Source organism: Balaenoptera musculus, chromosome 8, assembly GCF_009873245.2.
Source record: "Balaenoptera musculus isolate JJ_BM4_2016_0621 chromosome 8, mBalMus1.pri.v3, whole genome shotgun sequence".
Classification (NCBI taxonomy): Eukaryota; Metazoa; Chordata; class Mammalia; order Artiodactyla; family Balaenopteridae; genus Balaenoptera; species Balaenoptera musculus.
The window spans coordinates 107,757,014-107,776,142 of NC_045792.1; the positions used below are offsets into that span (position 1 = coordinate 107,757,014).

General features: G+C 56.2%; 1 protein-coding gene across 1 annotated transcript in view; it reads left to right on the top strand.

The window, feature by feature from the left end:
• Positions 1-19,129, top strand: part of NADSYN1 (NAD synthetase 1) — a 33,442-nt gene that overhangs the window by 13,296 nt on the left and 1,017 nt on the right. Inside the window, 15 exon segments of the mRNA XM_036860713.1 lie at positions 3,777-3,828; positions 6,671-6,759; positions 6,934-7,051; positions 7,809-7,940; positions 10,880-10,954; positions 11,807-11,931; positions 12,356-12,404; positions 12,870-12,972; positions 13,415-13,583; positions 14,466-14,601; positions 15,288-15,394; positions 16,895-17,026; positions 17,405-17,474; positions 17,783-17,911; positions 18,537-18,713. Of these exon segments, the coding sequence (XP_036716608.1) occupies positions 3,777-3,828; positions 6,671-6,759; positions 6,934-7,051; positions 7,809-7,940; positions 10,880-10,954; positions 11,807-11,931; positions 12,356-12,404; positions 12,870-12,972; positions 13,415-13,583; positions 14,466-14,601; positions 15,288-15,394; positions 16,895-17,026; positions 17,405-17,474; positions 17,783-17,911; positions 18,537-18,713 (1,663 nt within the window).

Here is a 19,129-nt window from a genome sequence, read left to right on the forward strand (position 1 = left end):
CTCAGTGAACAAGCACAGAAGTATGCTAGCAAGGAAACCTTTTATAGGCTATACATTTTATCAATTACACTGAATTGTCACGGAAACACTTTACATGTGCTTTTAGCAGTAGACTTAAAGCAAGCAGTGGTACATGTCACGAGTACTTATACTCTGTGACAACTTCACTAGAGAATTTTCTTTCCATCCGAACTTTGGAGGCAAAGGTATGGTTAGAAGTAAAACAATAACTTTAATGTTGATAGGGGAGACAAATATTTGGTAAACAGTAAATTGAATTAGTAGAATGGGTCTGGTCCAGATTCTTGGGTCAGCTGTCTACCACTGCTGTCTTCTTCTCATCCTGGGGTGGGTGTTGTTTGGGTCAGCAGTCCTTTCTGTAGACCAGTCTGATGCAGAGACCCCTCATAAGTGGGAAATATGAACTCAAGAGTCAGTTCCCTTGTTTCACTGTGCTTGAGCTACTTATGAATACCTGATAAGGGTCCTTTCACCTAAGTTGGAGAGAGAGTCCTTTAAATGATGACTTTTTTAGTATGTATAATCCCTGGTTGCAGGTCATGGGGCCTCTGATTTTCATCCAAAGAGAGATTCCTGTGATCAGCTTCTGAAACAAGCTTCCCTCTTCCCACTGGTAACCCCTAGTTTGTTCTATATATCTGTGAATCTGTTTCTTTTTTGTTATATTCACTAGTTTGTTTTATTTTTTAGATTCCACATATAAGTGATATTATACAGTGTTTATCTTTCTCTATGTAACTTATTTCACTAAGCATAATGCCCTCCAAGTCCATCCATAATGTTGCAAATGGTAAAATTTCATTCTTTTTTATGGCTGAGTAGTAGTTCATTGTGTATATGTATCACATCTTCTTTTTTTTTTTTATAAGAGACTCTTTTTTTTTTTTTTAATTTATTTATTTATTTATGGCTGTGTTGGGTCTTCGTTTCTGTGCGAGGGCTTTCTCCAGTTGTGGCAAGCGGGGGCCACTCTTCATCGCGGTGCACAGGCCTCTCACTATCGCAGCCTCTCTTGTTGCGGAGCACAGGCTCCAGACGCGCAGGCTCAGTAATTGTGGCTCACGGGCCCAGTTGCTCCGTGGCATGTGGGATCTTCCCAGACCAGGGCTGGAACCCGTGTGCCCTGCATTGGCGGGCAGATTCTCAACCACTGCGCCACCAGGAAAGCCCCTGTATCACATCTTCTTTATCCATTCATCTATTAACGGACACAGGTTGCTTCCATGTCTTGGCTATTGTAAATGTGCTGCTATGAACATTGGGGTGCATTTAACTTTTCAAATTACGTCTTTGTTTTCTTCAGATATATGCCCAGGATTGGGATTGCTGGATCATATGGTAGCTCTATTTTTAGTTTTTTGAGGAACATCCGTACTGTTTTCCACAGTGGCTGTACCAATTTACATACCCACCAGCAGCACCCAAGGGTTCCCTATGTGTTCTGTTCTTTGATGCACCTAATATGTTTTCATATCTTTAAATGTTTTAATTTTTCAAATTATTTTCTTAGTTTTGAGCTTGCTTTTTGTCTTCTACTGTCTGATTATCTTCGCGATCTTGCATTGGCTTCTGTTATCTCTAATTCTATACCAGTATAGATCTCTAGTTCACTTTTCTTTTTCTCCATTTCTAATGTTGAAATGTTGAATCCTTTCAGACCATCACTCATTTAATGATGCCTGTAGAAAGGGTGGCAGTGGATGTTGAGCTGGAACCAGAAGCTTTCATTTGGTACAGTTAAAAAACAAAACAGAGTTTTTACCCTTCGGGAGTTGTGCCAAAATGGTGACAATAAAATGGTTATGTCACTGTGTCCCTGCTTTAGTAATGAGTCCATCACAGCTTCAAGATGCTATTTCAGGCTTTTGTAGGAAAACAGAAAAAAAGGCCCAGTTCTTGACTGCAGAGAACTTAAGAATCTAGGTTCATTTTCATTAGATTCTTAGGTGGATGCCCCAAATCTGAGCCCAGCAAGACGGTGGTGTCAGGGGGTGGGGGTGTCGAGGGGGCTTTTGTATCTCCCAGGGGACCAGAAAAGACTTGAAATTAGCATGGCCAGAAGTGGTTTCTCGGCAGATATGCTGCTAGGGTTTCTCCAAGGCATGTTTGCTGAGGAAGAAGAACATCCCATCAGAGGAGCTATGCAGAGCAGGAGGAGTTCAGGTGTGGAGGCAGCTGGAAAGATGGGTCAGGCCAGCGTGAAGCCAGCTTGGAATGACTCACTGCCGATCCGGAGGGTTTATTGTTGATACTTTGGCTCGTTAATGAACCGTGCGAACCTCATGAGCCATCCGCCAGGTGTAGGTTGGCTTTGGAGCAGGGGGTGGGGAGGAGCAAAGGTGAACCTGCATCGTTCCCTGGTGGGCTTGCCTGCGTCTGGTTCTGAATGGATCTTCGTGCAAATTGAGGGGAGAGGCGAGGGTGAAGGGAGAAACCTTGGAGCATCTCTTCCCTGTAAAACAAATTGTGATGCAGTAGCATCGCCATCAACAAGCCTACCGACGGTGAACTGAGCGCTCATTATGGGATGCCAAGGCAGCTCGGGGGTCAGAGGACGTCTACAGTCTCTGTTCCCTTCACTAGTGAGGGAGAAACAGCATTGTCCTCTCAATTTCTCTGCTTTTAAAATTTACTTAAGGAAAAGCCACTAAAATCTCCCAGAAAGTTCTTGTGAATTCTAAGAAAGCAAAAAGAAATCTAGTTAATTAAATGTCTTAATGGTGCATCTGGTAATAGCCTATTTGAGGTCAGATTTGGAAACGATCTATTGTTCGAATTCTACCTTTTAGCGTAAACCGTGGGATGGCTTGTACTAAAGTTGTGTATTAAACTCTCTGTCCAGCTCATACAATTTGGAACGTTATTTTATTACTTCAGTGATGATATCGGTTTGTCACCGTATGTTGGGTTCATGCAGTGTGATCATTTTGATTCAGGAACTTTGATCAGGAATTCCACCTGGATTTCTCCGTGGGGAAATATGACTTCTTTTCAGATAATCCCCGTGACGTGCCTCTCAGATGCCGTGCATGAAAGTGTTAACGCAAGTTCGTGTGCCCGATGCACAGTGAGGCCAAACAAACTGAAATGTCAGAGTCGGGAGCAGAGAAAGGTTTTTTGCAGGGCCATGCAAGGAGACGAGGTGGCTCAGGCCCTGAGAAGCCTCAAACTCCCCGAAGGGTTTTGGTGAAGCATTTTTCAAGGCCAGGAGAGGAGGGTCTTGCAGGGTACGTGATCAGCTTGTGCACAATTCTCTGACTGGCTGACGGTGAGGCAGCAGGGTGGTGTCACAGGGGTTAATATGATCAGTCCTTAGGCTCCAGGAGGCCTGGGTCTATGTGTTCATGGTCATCGAGGAGTTCTTCCATTTGGTGCTGGTGGTAGGGGGGTGTTCACATCTGTAAAACAACTCGGGAAATGTGCATCAAATACTGTTATCTGGGTACTTCAGAGAGGAGCTAAGGCAGAGGTTGTGGGGGAAGGCCTGTCCCAGGAAGGCCCCCATGGTGTCCCGGTCAGTTACAAAAGTGTGGGGAAGCCAGGCCAATGGTAGGAGAGCACCAAGCATCTCACTGTCATGCGGCCTGGGAGCCTCATCGAGTCGCCGTATACTTTCCTTTTTACCTTAAATTGACAGTTCCTTTGCCAGCTCATCAGTTCCAAGCTCTCATTTTGAGTTTCGCTTTACGTTTGGGTGCCGTTCTGCATATTTCCCGAGATGGTCCTCCTCACATCTGTGGTGGTTTCCTTTCCAGGCAAACAGAGGAATATTTTCTTCCCCGGATGATACAGGACCTGACAAAGCAGGTGAGTGAGTCTCGGAGAAGAAAACCCATTCTCGGTCAGACGTCACTCTGGGGTGGGCCGTGGGGGCAGGACCCTTTGGGTCAAAGTAACGGGCATCACCATGGCCCGTGTAAGGAGCACAAACAAAGGGGTGATGTCTGTAACAAGTGGGGAGGGTCCCGGGAGCATGGGGGGGGGGACGGTGGGCGTCTCCTTTCCCCTGTGTGATGCCTGTCCTGTTCCTGCCCTCTCCTCTCCTCTGGCTCACACAGCGGGGTAGAGGGCTCGGGGGAGCCTGGGGAAGGGGGCTCCTGCCCCACCTCGGCCGGCCGGCTGTTCCCTGCTGGGCTGGGGCTCGGGCTTAGGGACTGCCCAAGAAGCCGAGTTTGGAGGGTTTCTAGTTATAAAACTCATGAAGGACTTTCCTTGGCCGCCTGTTCATTCTGTGAAAACTCAGCAGCAGAAATCTGTCTTGTCTTGGCTTGGCGTCTTTTGCACCTGGCTGGCCAGGCCTGAAGAGCTTTGACTTTGCAGCCTTATCCAGGGGCCTCGACCATCCCCTTCGTCCTGGAAGCTGCTGAGGTGGGACAGCTGGGACCCGGTGCTGTCCACTTCCTGCGGGGCGTTGAGAGCCAGGGGCACAGAGGGGGTGTTTCGGGGGGGCCTGATTTCTTTGGCTCCTGCTTGAGCTTCCATTCTGGTTGCCAAGTGTATCAGTTTGTTCAGGCCACCATAACCAAGCACCACAGCCCGGGTGGCTTAAACAACAGACACTCACTGTCTCCAGTCCTGGAGGCTGGAATCCGAGGTCCAGGTGTGGGCAGGGCTGGTTCCTCCTGAGGCCTCTCTCCTCGGCATGTAGACGGCCGTCTCCTCCCTGTGTCCTCACGGGGTCGTCCCTCTGTGTGTGTCTGTGTGCTTTTCTCCTCTTCTTATAAGGACACCAGTCCTGTGGGATTAGGGCCCACCCTAGTGACCTCATTTTACCTTCATCTCCTCTTTAAAGACCCCAATCCCCAAACACAGCCACATCTGAGGTGCTGGGGCTTAGGGCTTCCGCATATGACTTTGGGGGACACAGTTTAGCCCATGACACCCGATTCTCTGCACCCCTCACTGTTGCACTCAAGGTGGCTCACGGGGACACACTGAACCTCCCCAGTGGAGCAGGTTGGCAGGGACGCATCTGGACCTCGGGGATGGATCTGGGGAGGGGGTGGGGCAGGAGTCCCCTTCTCCCCGATCCCACCAGCCCCCAGACCCATTTCCTCTTTATGCCAGGGGTCTCCGCCTGCCTCTCACTTCCCTGGCCCTTGGGCCAAGATCACCTCTGTTCGGGAGCCAGATTAAGTCACTGGCACCGGTTCTGATCCCTAAGAGAGGATGTCCGAGGGGCCAGCTTGGGTTGGTGCCCCCCCGCAGGCAGTCAGGGGTGGGCACAGCTGAGGTTGGGGACAGGGGCTCTCAGCCAGGTCTGGTCGCCTCCCATGTGACCTGGAAACTTTTCTGACCGTGAATTGCAGCAATGGGAACAATTTAAGTTCATCGTGATCCAGAACACAGTGTGTGTGTGTGTGTGTGTGTGTGAGTGAAACAAACATTTCAGCAGCAACCCCCCTGCTGCGAGAAATCCTCCATTTCATTCTTCTAGGACCCTTTGATACCCTCAAAAACATACCAAGTGACCCCCCTAAACCAATCTGGGGGCCGCCTGCAGGTGGAAGGATGCTGCTTGTTGTCACTGGTTGAGAGCAAGTTGCAGAAATTGGCCCTGGGTGCGAGTGGATTAAAGTTCAGGGGAGTTTTCAAGAAACAGGGCAAAGCCAGCCCCGTAACTGCTGTAACCTGGATAATTCAGGTCGGGGACCCGTCACTGAGACCCCCCCCCCGCATGCTTTGTTTATCACCCTGTTGCCCCGAGCCCTGGTCTTGTCACAGGAAGATGGGGTCAGGATTCCAGCCCTACCCCTGTGGTAAGGAATGCGAGGCACCCATTGCAGGGTGTGCAGTGGTCCCGGGACGGCCAGCTCGGGGTCCTGGGTGAGGGCTGTGTCCGTGGCAGGAAGCATCAGAACAGAAAACGCCAGGCCTGCCCCTCGGTTCTTGCCCTTGGTCATAAAGGGAGTTGAACTCACTAACACACACGTCAGGGGACGCAACCAAGAGGGCTGGGATGTGGTCCAGGCCCGCGGGGATGATTTCTTGGCTGAGTGAAATGGCAGCGCAGCTGAAACTTGGTCCCCGAGAGAGGAGGCCAAGGTGGGCCCCACGCCCGGGTGACCCTGTCAGCACTTGCTCACGTCAGTGACTGCTCAGACCTATGTGGCAGCCTCAGGGGCAGCTTCGTCCCTGCCCTGGAAGCTCCCACCCCTCAGGGGTCACGAACGTAGCTCCTAGAGACACAGGGACCTGCGTCCCGCCCCAGCCCTGCCGTCCAGGAGCTGGGTGACCCGTCGGCTGGCGTGAACTTTGTAAGAGCTCAGTCCGTTCGTTTCTGACATGGGGATGGGACCCCCGGGAGCACGGATGATGTCAAAAGAGCATCCAGCCGACGCTGACGCTGCTGGCCATCTGGGCCCGTGGAAACTTCAGGAACCGAGTCACAATTAGTTGCAGCCACAATCAAGCTCGTGGCAGCTCAGAGCTCGGCTCCCAGGTGTGACTGAGGCCCTTGGGTCAGCGGAGGAGATGCCTGCTGGCCCCTGGGCTGGGAATGCTCCGGGTCGAGGAAGGATTCATTAGTACTTGAAACAAAACCGTGGCCTTCATGCAAGTCTCATACGTGACATCTGGCGTCCTGGTTCAGTACATGGCCCAGACGGGATGGCCAAGGGGTCTCAAGCGCTCTGGTCTCCCGACGCAGGAGACCGTGCCCTTTGGGGACGCTGTCCTCTCCACCCGGGACACCTGCATCGGGAGTGAGGTCTGCGAAGAGCTCTGGACACCCCACAGGTCAGCCTTGCCCTCCGCGCCGTCCATCCCATCCTCGCTGGGCCCCGGAGGACGGGGGTTTTGCAGCCTTCCTGGCGTCACGGCCTGGAGCCGGGGAGACGCCCTGGGAGCTGCGGGGCTGGGAGGGTGGGTTGGGGACACCGGTCTCTTTCCTTTGCCCTCCTCTGCCCACAGCCCACACGTGGACATGGGCCTGGATGGCGTGGAGATCTTCACCAACGCCTCAGGCAGCCACCACGTGCTGCGCAAAGCCCACGCCAGGGTGGACCTGGTGACCATGGCCACCACCAAGGTAGGTGGCGGCGGGGATGCTGGAGCGTGTCTGTCTCACACTTGCGACCCCGGCGCCCAGCGCTGGGTGGGGCCTGAGCGTGAGGGCGCTCGGTGCCTCTGGTTACAGCCGCAGCCGTCGGTGTGCGTGACTCTGCTTCCCGGGCCCCACTTGCCTGACCTCACTTAACCCTCAAAACCGCCCTACGGGCCAGGTGCCGTTGACACCTCTGCTCTTTGGAGCAGGACACTCGGTACGTGGCGGTCAGGCGGCCCCTGGGCTCACACCCCAGCCATCCGGTTCCTGGGCACTTGACCATCATACTGGTCTCAGGACAAGTGACATGGTGACCGGGAACCAGGATGCCCGCTGGCACCACAGCAAGGCACGGGGAACGCCCACGAGTTTGCCCCTCTTGCTGGCAGCGTGACACCAGGGGCCGTGTTTGCTCTCTCCTGGGACAGAATATCAGCTTCGTGACCTGGGGGGGTTTTTCTTCTCTGAAGCTGCATCTCTTCTCCTGCCCGGTGGAGGTGACAGCGCCTGCCCTGAAGGGTAGTTGGGAGGCGAGAATGGATGATTCGTGTGATGCCTGGTACCTTGGAAGGCCGAGAACATCATAGCTGCGGGCATTCCCTGGAGGCACACATTTTCTTGCTGGAGTGGGGGGCTAATTATGACACAGTCGCGGGGGGATCTGAAGCTTCATGTGTTTGGGCCAGAAGAGGGTGAAGGTGATGGACCACAGTTGACCATTGCTGTCCCCTGCATTTTCCAGAACGGCGGGATATACTTGCTGGCCAATCAGAAGGGCTGTGACGGGGACCGGCTGTACTACGACGGCTGTGCCCTGATAGCCATGAACGGCAGCATCTTTGCCCAGGGATCCCAGTTCTCTCTGGACGACGTGGTACGAACCAGCCCGCGTGCGATGGCGGGAGGGTCTCTGGTTCAGGGGCTGTGTTCTCTGGTCTCCCCCATGACGGGGGGGGGGGTCTGACATGGCCCCCGTGGTGGGTCCTGCTGGTTTTGATTGCTCCCTCTTCACCTCCTTGGTGGGGGAGGGATTCTCACCCTGAGATTACGGGGACCGCCCGCACAGCACGCTGGACGGATGGGATCCCTGGCTGTTTATCAGCCCCACGTGCCCTGCAGGGTTCCCCCGAGGCTGCACTTGGAGCCGAGGGAGAGGCCAGGAGCTGCAGGAGGAGTGGGCTTTGTAGTGACAAGGAGTGACCCCTGGTTCCCGGGAGGACGTGATGGGCTTGTTTGAAGAATCCCACAGCCGGGGCTGGCGGGGAACTGGAGCCAGTCCTCGGGAATGAGCAGACACCGCGCCCGGTCCCCGTGATGAGAGCGGAGCCCGTCCATGGGGGCGGAGCCAGGAGGGGGCTTGCAGGTGGGCCATTAGGGGGTTTTCCCCAGAGGTCAAGGCAGCGCACGTTCCCTGTGGGCCTTGCCCCGCGGGTTCTGGAAGCAGCATTGGAGACCCCCCACCCTCCTCGTTCTGGGGGGCACCCCGATCTCACTGGGCTGATGACCAGCTGGGGGCACGGGGGGCACGTGCCCCCAACGGGGTCGTAACCTCACTGGGGCCACAAATATGAAAACTGCACACCCTCTGCTTCTAAAAACATACTAACGTGGGTGCAGAGCTTTCCCATATGATTGGACATTAGTTTCCTTTACAGAGAGGGTAAGACGAGATGAAAAGGTGCTTGTAGAGCATCGTGTGGCTCTCCCTGTTGGTTTTTTTTTTTTTTTTTTAAGCACCCAAGAAGGAAAATGGCTGTTACTGGCAAAAAAATGGGAATAGATTCCAATTCTGCAAACGCAACACAACGTAACTTTCAGTGCTGCCGGGAAGGGTCACTTTTACTGGCCTCAGATGGTCAGTATGGGCTTCATATGGCATCGCCCATCTTGTCTTTGGATCCAGCTTGGGTTTATTTAGAAACAAGTGTTGAAAATGCTCATTCACAGAGGCAAGTGGTAGCAAAAAAAAAGTCTCTGGGGATTGCTCTGCCGGAGTAAGGCAAGCGGTGTCACAGAATAAGAAAGTCTACAGGACCCTCTGTTGTAACTTCTGTTGCTTCACCTCCTTGGCATCCCCGCAGACGGGGTGATGTTTCATGCCTTCCGCAGTCTCCTTGGGGCTGTTGGCAAGGAAGTGGTTATGAAACCAAACTTCGGTTTCAAAATGGACCGAGGAATGGAACTTTGAAAAGAATCCCATGGTGTTTTCTCGCCCGGAGGGAAGCCCAAGGTTTGGCAGTCTGGGCCCCGGCAGCGGGAACGCTCCGTCTCCCTGCAAAAGTTCTCCTGATCGTGGTCCCCCAGACCTTGCTTTCCAAGTGGCTGCGTCCCCAAAGGCGTCCTCTTGTTCAGTATTAACCATGTTAAAGACGGAAGGGCTTTGGAGGGGAAGATGAAGTCCATGCACACAGCTAGGTGTTCATCTGCTCCAAACATGCTTCAGTGCACGTCGGTTTGGCCAAAACACTCAGCCAAACGTCAGAGCCACAGGCACCTGGTGGCAGGATTGACTGGCAGTGGGGTTGGGGGGTCACCTGCTCCAGGATGAGCAGGCGTGCAGGTCACTGCAGGTTCTGGACCCCGTCCAGGCCCCCCCAGGAACCCCCATTTCATCAAGCACACAGTGATGCTTCGCCATACAGAAACCTGGGGACCATTGTCTCCCACCCCCTGGAGGGGGCTTTTGAGCCAGAATTCTCTGATTTTGCCTGAGCGTTCAGGATGGAGGTGGCATCACTGCCCTGGGGCCAGGGCAGTGCCCTTCTGTTCTGCCGTCTCCTCCGTGGTCAGCTGACCTTCTCCAGGGCACATGCTTCTCACAGCCTCGATCGAGCCTTTGGGCAAAGCTAACCTAGTTCTGGGGAAAGTGGACTGGAGCCTCCTTCTCAGGAAGGGTTCACTCCTCTGGCGTCTTCTCACTTTCTGTGGGTTTGTCAACCCACCACTTGGGAAAGGACAGGAGAACCGAAGGACGCGGCACCTCTTTTTGGCTCTCTGTCTCTTCACGGGCGTTTCCAGCTTGAGTTAGGCCCACTGTTGACACAGGTATCTGTCCCCAGCCCAGCGGCAGGAGCAGGGGCCCAGCCACCCTGTGTCCCCCAGTGGTGCCCAGAAGCAGTTCTTGCTGTCCTGCACCTGTGTGTATGAGACAATGTCCTCATAATATAATTTGATGAGTGTTTTTTTTCTCCATAAGGGAAGGAATAACGTCTATGAGTTAAAACTTTTCCCTTTTCTGTAATTTGTTGCAAGTGGCAGAACCCCCATCTCATCTGGGTTCAAAGGCAATGAAGCATCACCTCCTAGAACACAGGAAGCACGTCCAGGCCAGGACCCCGACGTGATGACTGCCGGGGCTCTGGCTCCACCCCTCTGTCACTCTCCATCTGGGCCTTCCTCTGTGTGGGTTTCATTTTCAGTTGCCTCTTGGTCACAGGATGGCTGCAGGAGCTCCAGCCATGCCATCTTCGTGCAGCCCCATTCAAAGGCAGAAAAGGGGCCGTTGCTCCTCATGTGTCTTTTTAAGAAGCTTTCTCAGAAGCCCCAGCAGACATTTATTGACAGGATTGTGTCCTGTGCTGTGATTAACGAATCACCGGCCATTCAATGGAAGTTCTCGTGGCAACGACAAGAGGAAAGGGCTTTGGGTCGGTAGCACCACTGGCTGTCCCCTCTCCCTGGACCCCCAGTCCCTGCCTTAGAAGGCATAACTCATCGGGTGCCATTTGGCACACCTATGAAAACAAATTAGACGTGTGAGTGAAAAAAACAAAACAGGAAATCACGATTTCTCTTTGAAACTCCCTTCTCCAGGAAGTCCTCACTGCCACGTTGGATTTGGAGGACGTCAGAAGCTACAGGGCAGAGATTTCATCTCGAAACCTGGCGGTAAGTGCTCATAGACACACACATGGGATGCGCATCAAAGACCCAGAATTTTTTTTAATAACAGCTTTATTGAGATGTCATTCCCTTACCACACAATTCACTGATTTCGGCACATGTTTCAGTGGTTTTTAGTTTATTCGTGGAGTCAAGCAGCGTCACCACAATCAGTGTCAAAACATTCTTATCACCCAAAAGAAACCCGGACCCATGAGCTGCTACTCCCCGTTCACCTCCCCCAGGGCCCCCGGCAACCATCAGTCTGCATTGTCTCTATGGATTTGCCAATTCTGGACGTTTCATAGAAATGGAATCATATCACATGTGGCCTTTTGCGTCTGACTTTTTTCGCTGAGAATAATGTTTTGTGGTTCATCCATGCTGTAGCGTGTGTTAGTGCTTTGTTCCTTTTTATGGCTGAATAATATTCCACTGATGGATAGACCACGTGCTGTTTGTCCATTCATCTGTCAATGCACGTCTGGACCATTTCCGCTCTGTCTGTGATGAATCGTGCTGCTGTGGACATATGCCCAGGTGTCTGTGTGGACGTGTCTGCGTGTCCTTTGTTATGTACCTGGGGACTGCAGGGTCCTGTGGTGGCTCCCTGTTTAACTGTAAGAGGCCCTGCCAGGCTGTCCTCAGCCACTGCTGCATCTCACGTCCCCCCAGCGCTGTGCAAGGGCTCTGGGTTCCCCACATCCCTGCCAGTGTTTGCTACATCCACCTCTGTTCTGGCCGTCCTGGTGGCCGTGAAGGGTCCCCAGTGGGGTTCTGAGCTGTGTTCCCCCCCACTGGCTGCAGTCATCCCAGGGGCCTGTACGGGTACCAGCGCTGAGGGGGTGTCCTTCCCAGGCCAGCAAGGTGAGCCCCTACCCCCGTGTGAAGGTGGACTTCGCCCTGTCCTGCCACGAGGACCTGCTGGAGCCGCTCTCTGAGCCCGTTGAGTGGAAATACCACAGTCCCGCCGAGGAGATCAGGTGGGGGCCCTTGGGATGCTGGAGGGGGGTCCTGTTGTCCCCCGGGCACCCCCCATCCCCTGCCGCACCGCCAGGTGGTGCTGCAGGGCCAGCGTGTCCTGGTCTCCAAAGCCTGCACTTGACGCTGCAGCCGGACCCCCTGGCCCACGCTCAGCCCTGCCACTCCTTGCCCTGGACCCCTGGGCACAGAGACGCTGTTCTTGCCTTCCTGTGCCATTTCACAACGGGGCGAATGATAGCACCTGCCCCCTGGGGCTGTTTTGAGATTTCAAATGAGATCATTCACGCAAAGTGCTTAAAACAGAGACCCGGGCGTCGTGCTGGCGGCTCTCATGGGCGCTGCGCCCACCTTGGCACCTGCCCCCAGGTGAGCTGTGGACCAGGTCAGCAGCTCCCCGTCCTAATGCTTCCCATCATTCCCCAGCCTCGGACCTGCATGCTGGCTCTGGGATTTTTTAAGACGTAGCCAACAGGTAAGGCGTCAGTGTCTCACCACCCCCCTCTGCTCCTTCTACCGGTTGGTTTGCGTTTGATCCTGCGGCTGGCTGGTGACTTTTTTTTTAATGCAAGCGTTTCTTGGCTCTGCTTCAGTCGGGAACCTCGGCTACACTAGCCAGAGCCCAAAGGTCCCACTGAGCTTTGGCTCCGTCTTTGGGGTCCTGTCTGATGACACTGAGTTACGAGACTCCCCGCCCCCTGCCAGTTTCGTGATCGTGCGTGTCTGTAATTCACCGTGGAGACCCAGCCTTAGACCCTCCACAGTGGAGGCCCCTTTGCCTTCTAGAAAGTCCATCCTGGAACGTGCAGGGCATCTTTTCCCCTCCCCCAGGGAGAGTATTTTGTGGGTGCTCATTTTTGCAGGGGGAGCCGGGCTCATCTGGGGGCGCATTGCGTCCCAGAGGCGCTGCTCACACCCCCGTCTGGTCGGCCCGTTCCAGGCGGGGTTCTTCCTGCCCCTGAGCGGCGGGGTGGACAGCGGGGCCACCGCCTGTCTCGTCTACTCCATGTGCCACCAGGTCTGCGAGGCTGTGAAGCATGGAAGTAGGTGACGTCTGGGGCCCGAGCAGGTTCCGGGGGGTCAGCCTGCGGGAGAAGCAGAGGGAAAACCCAGGTCCTGGGCATCGTGGTGGAGGTCGTATTCAGATGTCACAGCGTCACACCCAAGTCCCAGGGCCTGGGGACAGCAAGGCCATTAAAGTCCCTTCCAGGGCCCACGTGGCTGTGTCCTTCAAGCCACAGGTGCCTGTCGCTGCCGTGTGTCGGCAGTGTGGCCCCAAGGAAAGAACAGGGGCCGTGGGGTCGGGCAAACCAAGGTTCACATCCTGTCACTCTGTGCGGTGGCATCGGCCATTCCCTCAGTGTCCGCAGCCGAGAAACGGGCATCGCGGGGCTGATCTGGCGAGGTTACGGGGCGGTGGAGAAGGGATTAAATGGTGCAGGCACCTGGCACACGGCACGTGCGCTTCTGTCCGGTGGTTTTCAGATGAGGAAGTGCTGGCCGACGTCCGGACCATTGTGAACCAGACCAGCTACACCCCCCAGGACCCCCGGGAGCTCTGCGGCCGCGTCCTGACCACCTGCTACATGGCCAGTGAGAACTCCTCCCGGGAGACTTGCAGCAGAGCCGGAGATCTCGCCCAGCAGATCGGAAGGTGGCTGGTCAGGGTTGTCGGGCACGGCCAGGTGGCGGTGACGGCGGGAAGCTCCACCCAGGGCCACGTTTGTGGGTCAGTGAGCACCCCGGAGGCGAGCAGGTTCCCTCCTCACCCCCCTCCAGCTGGGAGCACAGGCAGGCCCTCGCCCCTCCCGGGAGCGTGACCCGCCCTCTGCCCCCTTCCACCTGGCGGCCTCTGTGCCTGAGGAAGGTGGAGAGAGGGCATCTTTCCACACAGGGAGACTCGGCTCCATCCAGAATGTTCCATTTATTCTGCCTCCAAGGGAAAAACAAGAGGCCGCCCATTCTGTATGCGGAGCTCAGCTAAAAGCTGTCCCCGCCCAGCAGTTCTCCCAGGGAGATGCCCAAAAGAAGTGAAAGCAGGGACGTGAACAAATATTTACACATCTGTGTCCGTGACAGCGTATTCACAACAGCCAGAACGACTCAAATGTCCATCGACGGTTGAATAGGTAGCCAAAAGGTGGTCTGTTCATACAAGGGGATGGTATTCAGCCTTAGAAAGGAATGAAGCGCTGACACAGGCTACAACGTGGATGAACCTGGAAAACATCCTGAGTGAAAGAAGCCAGTCACAAAAGGACAGATATTGTGTGATTCCATTTCTTTGAAATGTCCAGAATAGGCGGATCCACAGAGACAGAGAGTGGGTCACTTGTCCTCGGGGACTGGAAGAGGAGGGGGTGGGGAGAGACCGCTCGTGGGCACAGGGTTTCCTTCTGGGCTGATGGAAAGTTCTGGAACTAGAGGTGATGTCGTCGGTGTACTCACTGCTGCTGAATGGGGCACTTGAAAATGGTAAATTCTGTGTTCTGTGTTTCTGTTTTACTGTCTGCACACCTTCCCTTTCTCTTCCCAGCTGCCACATCGGTCTCAACATCGACCCAGCCGTGAAGGCCGTCATGGGCATCTTCAGCCTGGTGACGGGTAAAAGCCCTGTGTTTGCAGCTCACGGAGGAAGCAGCCGGGAGAGCCTGGCCCTGCAGAATGTACAGGTGTGCCTCCCAGATGGGGCCGTTGTCCCCACTCGGGGGCCGCAGGGAACCCGGGGGACAGCCGGCACCGGGGTCGGCAGCCTGCCTGAGAGACCCTGAGTGTGCGGCCTCGTGACGAGGATGGGGGTCTGCGTGTGTGTGCGTGCGTGTGCGTGAGAGTGTGCGCATCAGCGTGAGGGTCTGTGAACATGGGTGTGTGTGTGCAAGTGCGTGCGTTTTCTGCATCTTTGGGGGGCGGCTCAGACACAGCCCCACCTTCCAGGCGGCTGCAGGGGAGCTGGACCCTGCGTGGTCCTTGGAGGGAAAGAGGGGGCCTGGGCTACAGCTGCCTGGGTCTGTCCTGTCTCTCTGTCCCCTTTCTGCGGGTGCGGGTGGCCTTGCCCAGCAGTGCAGGGAGTGACAGGAGGGACCGCGGCCTCCCCCGCTGGCTTTGCAGCCCTGTCTCACCGCGGCCTCGGGCTTTGGTCCTTCCATCTGTGTGGCGGAGCGCAGGAGCCCACGGCGCGGGTGCGGGGACCACGGGCTCCCGGACCCTCTGGACGCCGGAAGCTCCGGCATCACTTAAGCTTTCCCGTCCTCCTGAGGCTGCTGGGAGAGCCCCTGCCCCGGGCGGCAGGGAGGCGGTGTTCACATGCACGTCCCCCACCCCCGCCCCGCGCGGATGACGTTCCCCTCCTGTGGTCCAGGCGCGCGTGAGGATGGTCATTGCCTACCTCTTCGCTCAGCTGAGCCTCTGGTCCCGGGGCGCCCCCGGCAGGCTTCTCGTGCTTGGATCTGCCAACGTGGATGAGAGGTGTGTGGCCCTTGCTCTGGATGAGTCCCCTGGTTGACCCACGGCCACTCCGGCCGGGTCTGTGTCTCCCGCGCTCTGCCTTAGCTCCTGATGCACCTTTGAGAGCAGCCGATGGGGGGAAGAGGCACAGGGGTCAGGTGAAAACGGTCATCTCTTCTGGCCTGTAAATCCCGGCCCTTGCCCACGGACCGGGCCCTGTTCCTGCCGTCAGCCGTCCGTTTAACGGGACAGGGGGTGATGTGACACCCACCTCGGGGCCGCTTGAAGGAGGCCCGCTCAGGGCGGCGCAGGTTGTAATCCCCCTTGTCGGGGACCCAGGGGGTCTTACACCCCGGCTTTGCACCCTCGTGGGAGCCTGGAGGGCTGAGTGGTTGGTCTTTCTCTTGAAAAGTGGGGAGAGGTCAGCCGTGTGAGTGCAGGTGGGACAAAGGCCAAACAGTACCCACAGCACAGGTCAGCAATGGCCTTGGCGGGGGGGAGCTTGGGATGCGGGTGGAGAGCTGCGGTCATCCAGTGGCCCAGCGAGAATATGGTAGCGGTGGTGGTGGGCTGGAGAGGGACGGACGCATCGAAGGGGGGAGTGGCGTGGGGTTGAGGTGACAAGTGGGCACAAAGTCGGCGGCTTCCAGACGCAAATGAATTATCTTACAGCTCGGTAGGACAGGGGTTCAACACGGATCTCACTGGGCCAAAGCCAAGGTGGCACAGGGCCGGTTCCTTCTGGAGGCTCCAGGAGAGAAGCTGTTCCTCGCCTTTTCCAGCTCCTGGGGGCGCCTGCGTCCTTTGGCGTGTGGCCCCTTCCTCTGTCTGCAGAGCCAATGGTGCAGATTCTCTGTGCCTTTCCTGTGGCCACAGCTCCCACTGACTGACGCCCCCCTCCCGCCACTTCTCTCTTCCACGTTTAAGGACCCTTGTGATTGCATTTAGGGCCCACCCCATAATCCAGGGTGATCACCCATCCCAGGGTCCTCAGCCTCATCTCATCTGCGGAGTTCCTTTCTCCCTGTATGTGTATGTATGCAGGTTCCGGGTATTAGGATGTGGGCACTCTGGGGGCCACTCTGCCCACCACAGGAGGTGTCTAGCAGTGGGGAGGTGGCCCTGCTTCTGTCGGCTCGGCGTCCGTGTGCACTGAGGTCCTGCCCCTCCCTCTCAAGGACCTCCGCCCCTCAGCTCCCCGCTCCACTGGCCCCAGCCCTCCCCTCCCAGACGGGCCGCTTCCAGGCTGCTGCTCAGTCCCCAAGCTGCTTCCCGGCCCAGACGCCTCGTCTGGCTTGCTGGATACTCCTCCTCGGCTGTCCGTAGCCTCTGCCCCTTCCCCAATCTGCCCCAGCACATCAGGCTTCTCCAAGACCCTTGATCCAAGCTCTGGCCCCAGGGCCCTGGAAGAAGCGAGTCTTCGGATGCCCAGGGGCTGGATGGCCAGGCCCCCAGGTTCGTGGAATCTGCAGCCCCTCGGGTCTGCTGCGTGGACACTGCGTGTTCTTTCTCCTGCTGCAGCCTCCTCGGCTACCTGACCAAGTACGACTGCTCCAGCGCAGACGTCAACCCCATAGGCGGGATCAGCAAGACGGACCTGAGAGCCTTCGTCCAGCTCTGCATGGAGCGCTTCGAGCTTCCCGCCCTGCAGAGGTGCGTGTGCGCCCACGAGGCCTCAGCTGTGGCCCCTGAGCCACCGGGTATGCGTCTCAGCACAGCCCCGGGCCCCCCTCGCCCCCCTCAGCCACCTTCCGTAGCTCCCATCTCCTGATGGAAAGAGTCCTGCACTGCAGGGGCGCTTGGGGTCCCAGGACCAGGCCCCCGCTTCCTTCCCGTCGGTGCTGCCCTGGCTCTGGCCAGGTCAGGCAGCCGCTGCTTCCCTCTGTCCCTCACCACCCTTCTCCCGCCGTCGTAAGGCCGGGAGGTCTGTGTATGCCTCCGTCTTCGGGCTGAGCGCGCCTGGTGCTTTCATGGCATCTGTTGAGTTAACACGCAGGTGTTGTCACTGACCTCTGTGTGTCTTGGCCACAGCATCCTGGTAGCGCCGGCCACTGCCGAGCTGGAGCCCTTGGCCCATGGACGGGTGTCCCAGACTGACGAGGTAACGGCGGTGGCTTTGTCACTGTGCTTCTTCCCCCACCTCCCTGCTGCTGGGTTCCTTCCTGGCCTCCTTTCTGCCCCAACAAGCCATGCTCCATCGCTGGGTTCCCGGCCTGGGAGCCCCGGGCTCAGCGTCATCCACTGCTGGCCTTCAGTGTTCAATTCAGGTCCCTCGAGGTTGGGGCCGGGAGGGAGGTGATGAGGCGAGTGGTGGGGGGGAGGCCTCGATTCCATCTCCAGCAGAAGTTTTAACCTGTCCCCCAGCGCTGACTTGCTGTCACTCATGAGACGCATCTCTTTTGTCCCCAGGAAGACATGGGAGTGACCTACGCAGAGCTGTCGGTCTACGGGAGGCTCCGGAAGATCGCCAAGATGGGGCCCTACAGCATGTTCTGCAAACTCCTCTACGTGTGGAAGGACGTCTGCACCCCCAGACAGGTAAGCCATGTGCAGTGTCCTCAGGGGGTCGGCAGGTAAGGTCACCTGGTGGGTGGATTTGACTCACAGGAGCGGGTGGCCGCGGTGTGACCTTAAAATGAGAACACTCGCTCTGTCTAAGGAGCTACGGCCCAGTTTCCGGCTCTCAGCAGCCCGGGCCTTCCTTCTGCCCTGGCTGAGTCCGTCTGAGTGGGGCTGGACCCCATCCTAACCAGCAAGCTCCTCCTCCTCTTTGGGGGGCAGAGGGCAAACTCTGAGGTTGGAATAGCGCTGCTTTTCTGCGAGTTGTCAGGCTCCTTAGGGCTGAAGCCCACAGATGGAGTGGTCCCCGCAGAACCGCCTGGAAGCCTCATGAGATACATCTTCCCGGGACCCCTGACCAGGTCTCCTGATGCAGCTTCCGCGGTGCTGGAGTCAGGAGCCCACGTCTTCAAAGCTCATCCCGCTTCCCCAGCCCGAGCGGTGGCACCGGTCCACTCCTGCCTTCGGGGGGTTCAAAGGCAGCCGCGTTGCAGGGGGTGGGTGCTGTCAGCTGGCACAGCCCAGGGCGGTGCTGCCGGGAACACCAGCCTGGGGTCCTTCCGGCTTTGCCAGCATCAGGCCCTGTGCATCCCTCGCCTCCCAGGTGGCCGACAAAGTGAAGCGGTTTTTCTCGAAGTATTCCATGAATAGACACAAAATGACCACACTGACCCCCGCGTATCACGCCGAGAGCTACAGCCCAGACGACAACAGGTTCGATCTGCGGCCGTTTCTGTACAACACCCGCTGGCCTTGGCAGTTCCGCTGCATAGAAACTCAGGTAAATCAGGCAAAAATGGTTTTTCTCCCTGTTAAACGTCTGTTGAGGGAATATCAGCTCATTTCCATTGAGGACTGAGAAGCTTTTTAATATGTACGGTGGCATTTTTTAGCGTCCTTCTTTCTGCAAAGGTTTCAGGTAGGTTTCAAGTCAATCAGAGCATAAGCTATTTTTGGCTGTGCTGAGGATGCTAAAATTAGGGGCTACAGCACTGTGTCAGATGTGGTACCAGTCACCATGATTTCTACACTACTAGGCTATCCAACTGGCTTCACATCTTCTAAACCGTCTGTTTTTCCTCTTTTCCCCTAATTACCTAATAGTAGAACCATCTTGCCTGAGAATTCAGGCTTCTTTTATACTAAAAGGGGAGGGACTACAGTCAAACATGTCCTGGCTCCAGAGGGGACGTGTTT